Source organism: Convolutriloba macropyga, chromosome 2 (assembly GCF_964194025.1).
Source record: "Convolutriloba macropyga chromosome 2, txConMacr16.3, whole genome shotgun sequence".
Taxonomy (NCBI): Eukaryota; Metazoa; Xenacoelomorpha; order Acoela; family Convolutidae; genus Convolutriloba; species Convolutriloba macropyga.
The window spans coordinates 73,790,757-73,802,836 of NC_134469.1; the positions used below are offsets into that span (position 1 = coordinate 73,790,757).

The 12,080-nt window shown below is 34.6% G+C and overlaps 2 protein-coding genes across 3 annotated transcripts in view; one reads left to right on the plus strand and one right to left on the minus strand.

Annotated features, from left to right (window-relative positions):
- LOC142335448 (uncharacterized) overlaps window positions 1–5,568 on the plus strand; it is a 33,925-nt gene extending 28,357 nt beyond the window's left edge. For both annotated transcript variants that reach the window (XM_075383946.1, XM_075383947.1), the window contains exon 5: window positions 5,200–5,568. In XM_075383946.1, the coding sequence (XP_075240061.1) occupies window positions 5,200–5,355 (156 nt within the window). In that variant the 3' untranslated portion in view covers window positions 5,356–5,568. The remainder of the gene's footprint in view (window positions 1–5,199) is intronic.
- The window catches only part of LOC142334693 (pyridoxal-dependent decarboxylase domain-containing protein 1-like), a 454,496-nt gene that overhangs the window by 135,556 nt on the left and 306,860 nt on the right, over window positions 1–12,080 (minus strand). The gene's annotated exons all lie outside the window — the stretch shown is intronic.

Here is a 12,080-nt window from a genome sequence, read left to right on the forward strand (position 1 = left end):
AACCACCAAGATCAAATTGTGCTAGGCTTCGTTAAAGCCAGTAAGTTTTGCACAAAGTTTCTCTTGATTAGGAACTTCGGTCCCCAGAATGAAAGATTTGAGAATATCAAAATTAATTCTCTTTTCAACAAGTCAAGGTAAAGTTAAAACTGTACTATCACTAATATGATCTACAGAAACAAAAAACAATAACAAGTATTTTACCGCTCAAGAAAGTGTGCTTCAATACGCACTGTATGTCATTTTAATATAACCAAAATTGCAAGTTTCGACTGATTTTTGGTGGTTTTTCAGGCTCCTTTTATGCTGCTAGTCACTTGGATTTACATGTCAAATTCAACTGTTGATTGGCTGTAGATAATAATGTCGACAAAATGTGAACACTTTTCCATAACGTCAGTTTTTTAGTGTAAATTTGATTTCATGGGAAAATTGTTAACCATGTAGAAGTTTTGTCGAATATTCTGTATCAATAACAGGTTGATTCGCAATCCAATTGCAAAGAATCTGATGCAATACTGTTAAGTCGTAGTATTGTTTTACTGATGGTTGAGGTAGTTCGAGTTTGAGTTTCACCTCATATATGACGATTTTGTACTAATAATAGTTGCTAAATACAAATGTTGAACAAAGTGAACAAGTCCAAATGGCTTCGATAGAAGTAGCATTAAGTTTCGCTTGTCACGCTATTCTAGCTTTGAGGCTTGAAGTGGCCTTGACTCGCTATTCAATTTGTAATTGAGTTAGTAAGCTCAGCCGCCACAACCAATCAGTTTTTTAAACTTTTAAGACGATTTTTGTAAAGTTCGTAAAAAATTTATTTTTTGAACGCTTGACATTTGTTTCTCAAATTATTATGTCATGTGCCCAAAGCAAAGGAGCCTCCATAGAGGAAGTGTTTGCCAGGTTTAAGGACACAAACTGGGAGACATCGGATGTGCTTTTAACAATTTTATCTTGAAGAAAAAGACCAAAACACGAATAAAAATCAACTGAAAACAATTTTTCCGCTTACAAGTTTTGGTTGTGTGGTGCCTCCAAGGAATTGTATTCCATCCCCCATTTTATCCTCTACAACTGAACAATTTGCCAGCATGTTTTGATGAAGACTGAACTCTTCTCTTTGCTTATCTCATGATACTTCAACAGCAAGTCTTTCGATTAGAAAACATTTTCAGATTTTTTCAAAAACAATTAGAAACAAACAAAATCAAAATCCCGGCTAAAAGTTTCCGAATGGAAATTGGATTGCCTCTTCTGATACAAAGGTTTTCTCAAAAAAATTGTCTGTTACTTCCAAGAATCGAATGAGCGCAAGTGTTTAGGTATAAATGTTCCGAGTATTTAGGAACAAATGTAAGTAGTGGTGGAGGAACTATATATATTTTTTGTTCAGTCAATTTTTGCCGATCGATATATTCATCGTAGAGCGTTGTAAGTGGAATCAATAAAAAGCCCATAGAGTGTAGAAAATATAACAAAAAATTTTTTTGAATTGTTTTTTCCACAGAGTTATCGAGGCTTAAAGCTTTGTGAACATTTGCCTCATTTTCGTTCTTTTTGTTCACAATTTAGGTATTTTTACACAACTTTTGCCAATTTTGCTTTTTAAAAATATTGGGGTAAAAAAACTGGTAACTATAATGCAGAGTTTTGTTGAACTGTTTAATTCATTTTTTTGGCCAACAGTTTTGCAAAATTTTTGAAAATTCAGTCATTTTTCATCAAAAATGGCTTGGAATAAGCTTCTTTAGACCACTTTGTTTACGCTTATCGTATTAACAGTCCTAAAAACTGCTGACACATTCTTTTTTAGCTTCAAAGATTGCTAGTTGTCGGACTTTTGCTAATTTAGCTCGATAATTAACAATAATGAATCATTGATTTTTGACGACTTGAATTTTTTTTGTCAAATTCTTGATATCTGGAACATAATATTCGGAACAATTACGCCGTTTTCTTGCAAGTTTAAATAGACCCTTTTTTTCTGGAATTATAATTCTCTTTTGTCCCATATTAAATTATTAGCGTTGATGAAAGGCACAATTGAACATATCTATGGTTTTTGGAACATTGCTGATTGCTTGAACGGCGTCGATTACGGTTTTCGAAAAATTTTCATAACAATTTAGATTTAACGTTCTTTTTATAGATATATCATTTATTCTGAAAAATTAAAGCTCTCAATAGCTTTTTTGAGTAATGAAGGAACCTATTTACGCTCATTTTAGCTGCTAGTTAATGTTGTCATGTCCTTGAAATAAATTGATTTCGGAAATATGAAATGTATTTTTTAACATTCCCTTTTCGTTCCTTTTAAATATTTGTTACCCGGTCTCATTTTTCAGAGGTCACTTGTTTCATTTTTGTTGTTCAAAGAAAACGCACTTTAAGTCTTATATGTTACTGATTAGAATACGGCTTCAATGGCTTAGACGCCGTTTTCTTGCAAAATTTACTGGATTTTTTTTGTTTGAAGTTGTCATCTATTTTTGTAGACAAGCGACAGAATTTGGATTATGAAAAGCCTCATAAATTTTATATTGCGGAACGAATAAACCGAAATTGTTTTGAATTTTCGATTGACATCTAATGGTTTTCGTTATTTGAATTTATTTGTTTCCAAGAAAACTTAAACGTGTGCTTTTTTACTTTGTCAGTTTCCTTCCTTATTGCCTACTTGTTACCGAGTGTTGCCAAGGACTGGTTTCATGTTTTTTTTTCTAGTGAACAACAAACAAATTTGTTTAGTTTAGGTTTCCTTTGACGCTATTTTGACTTTTTTGTTAGGTAGTTTTTTTTCAAAAAAATAGACCGGATAGATTGAGTTTCGGATGCAAATGTTTGTTGTTATTCGATTTTTTTGTTTATCATGTTTCGTAATCTTAGTGATGACAGGTTTCATCGACCGACAAAAGTGGCATTGTATACTTTGCTAAGTGATTTGTGTTGGAAGCATTTTTTAAAATTCATACAACAATTATTTTTGACCATTATGTGAAAGATTTTGAAAGTTTTCTATCTCTTCCTCATCTGGCAGACAATTTAGCCACTTTCGGATACGCGGGGTTAGAAAATTATGTGTGAACGCATAATACCGAGCCTGCATTTAGTTGATGAAAAATTACTTTCAAGCAATAAACAGCGTAAGTAATTTATAACCAGATTATCAGGACGGATTTCTGTTCAGGGTTGAACATTTTTTCTGAAAAAAAAAACGATTAAATTTGACTCTGCAATGCGTATATCTAAGAAATCAATGAGTCTGTAATGATAATATAGGGTGGTGCTTCAAAAACTGAACTGATGAAATTATGCAAGCAACAAGTCAAATTATATTTGGCATCAATCAATGAGCTGTTTTTAATCACATTTTCGTAGAATTGATCTTTACCTTCAGACTCATGTCCCCGTGTAATTTTCTAACTTATCAAGCATATCGGGAAGTCGACTAACAAGACATCAATTTCGAGTGCTACTACCACACTCTATGCCGTTGAAAACCAGTTATCTATCAGCTTATAAAGGTACACATTTTTGACAAAGTTTAATGATATGTAAATAAACAGTTGATAAGTTTCGCAGTGATTTTGAAATCGTAAACATCTTTGCCAATGAGACAGTTAGGGGTTAATTAGTTTAGCTCTCTTACTGCATATTTCATTCTCTGAAATAATATATTTAAGCAAAAACTACATTCACAAGATAATGATGAGCAAAAAACGCATTCCCCAACCCCTCCTCCTTTTGCTCTCTGTTTGTGCGCTTCAACCCTGCCCCCTTTTTCGTGCCCCCTCGCTTTTGTTTGTTTGATTGCCGCGAACCCCACCCTTACTTTGTTCCCCCTTTTCAACCTTTGCTAGTACTTTTTTCAACCTTTGCGAAATATCAGTAATAAAAAACTCCGACGGTTGTTTTCTCTTTGTCCTTAATGAGATACATTACTTAGCATAAGATCAAAAACGGAGTTAAGGTTTAATTTACCAGAAAATCGAGGTTGATTTTCTTAGATAACGCGTAAACTATAAATCGAATGAAAGAAGAATAAAAAAAGGAAACTCAATAGGAAGATAATTAGACCTTACATCAATCAAATTTTTTACGACAACAAAAAGATGCTAAATTACCGATAGGATCAGTAACAAAGATTCCAACTGTTTGTTTCTCTAAAAATAATTCGTTTGAAAAAAATGAGAAAAATTGAAAGTGTTTGTTTTCGTCTTTCATTAGGTAAATTGAACTTAAAGAAGACTGATTTGAGTTATTAAGGTTCAGTTTTGTTGATGAAATATTCTGATATCAGTCATTTACTTTAGTTTCCAGTTAGTTTCAGCTACCAAAAATACACAATTAAATTTTCCAGAATCCAGAAACTTGCAAGATTCTTGCAAGATTTTGAATCCAGGTTTAATTTTTTTTCACTGATTTAGGTTTTGAAATTTTTTTATTAAACAATAATTTGCTTCAAATATGTTTCCTAAAACATTTGAACCCCGATTTATTTTTTTGACTTGATTGATATCTCGCAAGCTTCTTGCAAGAATCCTGCAAGGTTTGAATCATCTTGCAAGAATCTTGCAAGTTTTGAATCATCTTGCAAGATTCTTGCAAGATTTCAATGCGCTCATCATTAGGGCTTATATATGTGCTTGTCGTAGCCATTTTTGGGTCTTTTTCTCTTTGGCGGCTAGAGTCTTTGATGCGCTCTTTGTTGAGCTCAGTATTGCAACGTCTCTAGTCGTCAACGGAGTTACAGAGGTTCATGCAAAAACTAGCGCACTGCACAACAAAAAATTTGCAAGACCTCTTGCAATTGAACCGAAAATCTTAGAATGTTGCAAGAATCTTGGTACCGGTATGCACTCACTTTCAAGATTGTTTTGCAAACTTTTTGCAAGTTTATCGATTCGTCGACCACTAGGGTCGTTACTAGTTTTTGCTCATTGATTACATTAAATACAATTGATTTCGAAAATTGAGATAAAAAAAATTTTTTTACATCTCCACTTGTCATGTGAAAACGGACACTGGACAATATGAATTTTGTCCCGACAAATAAAGGAAACTTATGGTCGGGACAAAATTCTTAAATGAAACTTATGGTCGGGACAAACTTATGGTTTAATTGCTGGCTTGTTTCTCCTACTCTTCTAAGCCATATGTGAAAAATCGTCCTTAACAAGTTATGCTTCTTCACAGAAACTGGGCGGTTGCATCTTGCAAAATATCGAAAAAAGACTTGGTCCGACTGTGTGGGACGAGGAAAGAAAACAAGCATGGGTCGCAGCTTATAACCTTATCATTTTCAACATGATGTTTGGCTTCTGGCTACGCAAATGTCCGTCTGATAAATAATCCACTACTCTTATAGTGACAGAGTATTTCGAACTATCATCTTCATAGAACCCACAGTTCAATGCTATATTACAGAGATCAGATTTGTAAAGCCATAATTGAATGTATATCGAGAACATATCGTTCACCTGAACATTAGCAAAGTTATTTGTTCCGATTTGAAAATATTTTGATGCTCAGTTAATCAGAAAATTACATATTTTATTTTTTAAATTTACTTGTAATAATAGGGAAAATCTAGTAACTGCAACACTTTTTGATTTTATCCTACAAAAATTTCCGATAATTTAATTACAAAAACCTAATAAAAGCGTAAATTTTTTCTCCCTTTGTCGCCTTTACCACTTTTTTTTATGTCGAAAGCTGAATAAAGTTTTTCTACCTGATGTTGAAGCTACTCTCTCTGACAAAGTTCAGCTAAAAAATTGTTTTCAGCCGTTTGTTCATCGTCTGTACATCAAAATCGCTCGTATATTGCGTCAAATCACTCCTTATAATATTGCCCCAATGAATTTAATTCACCATACCGGCAATTGAGTGAAGGCAGGTAGAAAAGATAAAATTTTACGAAGTGATGGCAGTGGTATGGGTTTTGTAACCCTGACATATATGTCACTACTCAAAGAAAAGACAGATTAGTTTTCAAAATTTGATTACTTTTCTTTGGAGGGCAATTAAGGCTACTATTGTACCTTTAACTCCTCTCCAAGTAGATTAATAGAAAAACTGACGCAGTCACGGAGAATTTTCATTTTCTCATAAATAACGTGATAATTTAATCAGGTGTTCGGTTGTAATAGATTGAAATTAAGTCCCACGGGTCACTGAGGCATGGCCACGGCCCGCAAATTGCACTAGCTAAATAATCGTTCTGGTAGTTTCAAAATTAAGATAAAATACTGAGTATATTTTGGGTATTTTGCCATTGGGAATTTCGTAATCGCAACAAAACGAAGATAGAGAGAATGTATATTTCCACACATGTTCATGCTCCAACCCTCAAAAAGATTATTCAAAGATGAAGTTCAGAAAATATCATCCGATGAGTATTTGAACACACTCAAGCCCATGGAACCTGGCCTAGGTGACCTACATTTTCTCGAAGGCCTACATGCCTACAGAATCATTGTAGTGACTTCCGTTTTTCAAAAAAAAAGCAGAACTGGCTAGCAAAACTGAAATATTAAACTTTTCGTTGCGGTCGATCTCTTTACAGATCAAAAATGCCACGAAACACAACCTATAAACGTTGACAAAACTGTCGTGGTCTCGAGCAAGAGTAACGTGAGTTTAATTATTTTAATAATTGAATTCAAAATGGCCTAAAAGAACAAAAAAACCACAGATATTTTTTCTCCCTTTGTCGCCTTTACCAATTTTTTTATGTAGAAATCTTAATAAAGTTTTTCTACATGAAGTTGAAGCTGCTCTCTCTGACAAAGTTCAGCTAAAAAATTGTTTTCAGCCGTTTGTTCATCGTCTGTACATCAAAATTGTTCGTATATTGCGTCAAATCACTCCTTATAATATTGCCCCAATGAATTTAATTCACCATACCGGCAATTGAGTGAAGGCAGGTAGAAAAGATAAAATTTTACGAAGTGATGGCAGTAGTATGGGTTTTGTAACCCTGACATATATGTCACTACTCAAAAAAAAGACAGATTAATTTTCAAATCTGATTACTTTTCTTTAGAGGGCAATTAAAGCTACTATTGTACCTTTAACTCCTCTCCAAGTAGATTAATAGAAAAACTGACGCAGTCACGAAGAATTTCCATTTTCTCATAAATAACGTGATAATTTAATCAGGTGTTCGGTTGTAATAGATTGAAATTAAGCCCCACGGGTCACTGAGGCATGGCCACGGCCCGCAAATTGCACTAGCTAAATAATCGTTCTGGTAGTTTCAAAATTAAGATAAAATACTGAGTATATTTTGGGCATTTTGCCATTGGGAATTTCGTACTCGCAACAAAAGGAAGATAGAGAGAATGTAAATTTCCACACATGTTCATGCTCCAACCCTCAAAAAAGATTATTCAAAGATGAAGTTCAGAAAATATCATCCGATGAGTATTTAAACACACTCAAGCCCATGGAACCTGGCCTAGGTGACCTACATTTTCTCGAAGGCCTACATGCCTACAGAATCATTGTAGTGACTTCCGTTTTTCAAAAAGAAGCAGAACTGGCTAGCAAAACTGAAATATTAAACTTTTCGTTGCGATCGTTCTCTTTACAGATCAAAAATGCCACGAAACACAACCTATAAACGTTGACAAAACTGTCGTGGTCTCGAGCAAGAGTAACATGAGTTTAATTATTTTAATAATTGAATTCAAAATGGCCTAAAAGAACAAAAAAATCACAGATACTTTTTCTCCCTTTGTCGCCTTTACCAATTTTTTTATGTAGAAAGCTTAATAAAGTTTTTCTACCTGATGTTGAAGCTGCTCTCTCTGACAAAGTTCAGCTAAAAAATTGTTTTCAGCCGTTTGTTCATCGTCTGTACATCAAAGTTGCTCGTATATTGCGTCAAATCACTCCTTATAATATTGCCCCAATGAAATTAATTCACAATACCGGCAATTGAGTGAAGGCAGGTAGAAAAGATAAAATTTTACGAAGTGATGGCAGTGGTATGGGTTTTGTAACCCTGACATATATGTCACTACTCAAAGAAAAGACAGATTAGTTTTCAAAATTTGATTACTTTTCTTTGGAGGGCAATCAAGGCTACTATTGTACCTTTAACTCCTCTCCAAGTAGATTAATAGAAAAACTGACGCAGTCACGGAGAATTTTCATTTTCTCATAAATAACGTGATAATTTAATCAGGAGTTCGGTTGTAATAGATTGAAATTAAGTCCAACGGGTCACTGAGGCATGGCCACGGCCCGCAAATTGCACTAGCTAAATAATCGTTCTGGTAGTTTCAAAATTAAGATAAAATACTGAGTATATTTTGGGTATTTTGCCATTGGGAATTTCGTACTCGCAACAAAACGAAGATAGAGAGAATGTATATTTCCACACATGTTCATGCTCCAACCCTCAAAAAAGATTATTCAAAGATGAAGTTCAGAAAATATCATCCGATGAGTATTTGAACACACTCAAGCCCATGGAACCTGGCCTAGGTGACCTACATTTTCTCGAAGGCCTACATGCCTACAGAATCATTGTAGTGACTTCCGTTTTTCAAAAAAAAAGCAGAACTGGCTAGCAAAACTGAAATATTAAACTTTTTGTTGCGGTCGATCTCTTTACAGATCAAAAATGCCACAAAAACAACCTATAAACGTTGACGAAACTGTCGTTGTCTCGAGCAAGGGTAACAAGAGTTCAATTATTTTAATAATTGAATCCAAAATGGCCTAGAAGAACAAAAAATCACAGATATTTTTAGTCGCTATCCGCATGAAATTTTACAAAAACTGGATATAGATGAACTGATAATGGTTAATTTACACCCTAAGTATGAACAGGTTTTTCCCCTTGCTGTAGATGGCAAGTATTAGTGATTTCTTTTGAACTTAACTCATTGTTCTCCAAATATGATAAAAAGTGACTAATATCTACTTGGAAGATCATCGAATAGCGTGCTTCTTATTTTAGGAGCGCCAGAAAGTCATAGTTGGAGTTTCTAACGCCTTGGACAACGGACAGAGTCTTAGCTGTTTTTGCAGTTTTAAATATCTCTTTGGGAGAAATATAGTTTTGAATTACTAATCTGATCTCTTTAAAAGGAGTGTCTTGTAATTTTGCAGGGCTCATAATGCTCCTAAGTTTCAGAATGGCGTCTTGCCCGCACATACTAAGAAAATGATTCGTTACCTCCAGGTCCCAAATTGTACTATCGGTGTTGATTTTGTCTTCTTTTTGCTCTGCGAAACTTTTCACCACAAAGGACATAATCCACGCAGCACAGGTTTCAGCATTCTGCAGATCCAAATTTTGTCGCTCGGTCGGTGGTCTGGACACCATTGTTGTGGTCTCGAGCACCAGTAAGAATAGTTTTTTTATTTGAGTAATTCAATGCAAAGTGGCCTAAAAATACAAAAGTTCACAGGTATTTAGATAAAATCATAATGGTTAATTTACACCTGAAATATGAACAAGGTTTTGCCCTTGCCGTATATGGCAAGCTTTAGTGCAATTTTTTGCACTTAACTCATTGTTCTCCTAACCATAGAACAAGTCATTGGTATTTAGAGGGAAGATCGTCGAGTTGGTCAACTCTGACGGTGGGAAGATCGAATTAATCGCTCAAAATTATAGTTGATGTACACTGATAAATTTGAGGTATGAACAATTTCGAAGCAACGACTCAGTTCAAATTAGTAGCCATTATAAAATAAATATACTTCACCAACATCAGGTCAGATTGCAATATATCTTAAAAATTTATGACTATGTTTACCCATTCTTCAGTTACTTTGAGTTTGTGATATGGAGGTGAATTGCCGAACTGATAGAAGCAAGTCAATTGCAAAAAAGCATTCCCTACATCAACAGCCTCTTACTACCCTACATCATAGTGTCTTTTTGAAATCATGTTAAATATGCATCCTATTATAAAACCTCTAAAAATACAAAACTCAGACACTCTAAGCGTACAAAAATGTGCACTTCTTGGGCATATTTTTTGCATCCTTTCTGTTTGTGCCCCAGCTTAATGAGTGCATAATATTTGCACCCACCAGGGAGCTAAGTTTTTACATAATCATTTGCTGTGTAATGGCACCCGCTCTGTAACTGGAGGTGCGTAACATACTGGGTGCATAAACGGAAAAAATCCCACTTTTTCGAAAAATAGGAAACCAGTAACATTTATTTTAGAAAGAATGTGGTCCCAAAGCAAAAAGTAATATTACCACATCAGTATACATGCATTACCTGTTGATTGGCTAAAGTAGGCAAAACAAATGGTTGGTACATTTAAGACATTCCTACCGTTAAAATTTGAAGGGATTAATTAAACTAATTGCTTAATTTTTCAACTACAAAACTTGAGCTTGGGTGTTGAGATCACTAACTTAAAGATCTCTGCTTGATTTCACCACAGAATTTTTTTCCGTCAAATACTTTCCATTTTTACGCATTCCAAAGTTATTGAGGAGACAGCAACATATAAAACTATGAATAGACAAAAGATTCAGCGCTGATTATGGACTCATTGGTGGTTTATTCTTTTAACGATAACACAGACATTTGAGTCAAGCCAATTTCAGTCACTAGCATCGAACTTGATTGGTCATCAGGATAAACGTCAATGAACATTTCTCCAGTAAAATTCCAATTTTCTAATTTTATTCACAATAAACTTAGGAGACAGCGGAGAATTACTTAGATTTTTCGCTTCCCTTAAGAGTGACTTTTGTAAAACATTCCTTTCTTGTACTCTATACACGTACTCTGTTTCCTGGACAGTTGCAAAGAGCTAAAGAATAGACTTAAAGTAGATTAGGAGGATTTAGGGAAAATGTTTGGAACATTAATAATGGCCTGATTTTTTATGGCGTTGAAATTTGTGAAAAATTGCCGAATTGATGCAATTTGGCGGTTTAAATTAAAAAATTTTAAAGAAATATTACTCATCCACCCGCTGGAAATTTCTGGTTGAGGTCGCTACGCTTATTTGGCAATTGATATAAAGAAATAGTAGCTTGAAATTTGCACAACATCATTCCTTCTATCTTTAGGTTTTAAGCACTTTTTTAAGAGAAAATGTTCATTTGTCTAACGGGGTTGGTCATGGTCTTGTGGTCATGAACACAACCCAGGAAAAAATCCACAACCCATGACGAGTAATAGAAAGATTTTTCGTAGAGGATAGCGGTCGTAAACTGCTTATTCCTTCCCATTATCTGTTGGTCTGAGTATTTTCGTCCAAGTCCAGCCTGGGTTTTCTTATGCCCAATATTGATCAAACACGGTCTTTTGATATCCAATGTTGGTTGACCCCAATCCCTTTTTCTTTTTCAAATTTTTAATTGTGTAGATTGGCATCAGTCAGAAAACTATTGCCCAGAGAATCATATCCTGAAACTTCTGCAGAGCCTGGCCTCGCAACAAAATCAATCAAAAGTCAGAAAATTTGTTGGGAGTTTGCCAATGATTCCTAAATTTGACTGAAAATGCGCTGAAATTATGTAGTTGCGTTGCAGATATTTCAAAATTTCAACGCATTCTCAACGTTTCAGCGTATTTCAGTGCCCTCAGCGCCTTGCGCGCATAATTTCAGCGCATTGCTTGCATCAAAAAAATGCGCTGAAACGTCACTGCCATCTCGACCAGAATTAGGATTGTCCGACTTAGTGAACTAGTACGTTATAATAATGCTGAGAGAGACGGCATCTCTGTTAAAGTAAGAGTTACGCCACCACCTCGTTTTTTGTCAACTTAATTGTTTTAATTTTATGCACTGACCAACATGGCCAATTTCAACAGTTTCTCGTTATTCGCAGAAACCTCATATGGTAATATTTCGCATCATCCAGGTGCACATGCAGCTACCAAAACTATTCCAAAAATTTGAAAGCCAGATTTTTTATTAGAATTATAAACCATAAAATTTGCCAAGATTTTCTCAGATCTCATTTTTTACGTTTTTACGTTTCACCGTATCACTTATTATATCTCGATCAGTTTACATGTTTCATACTTGGCAGTAGAAAACCATGTTTCGCTTATTCAAATTCTAATCTAAATTTGCTAA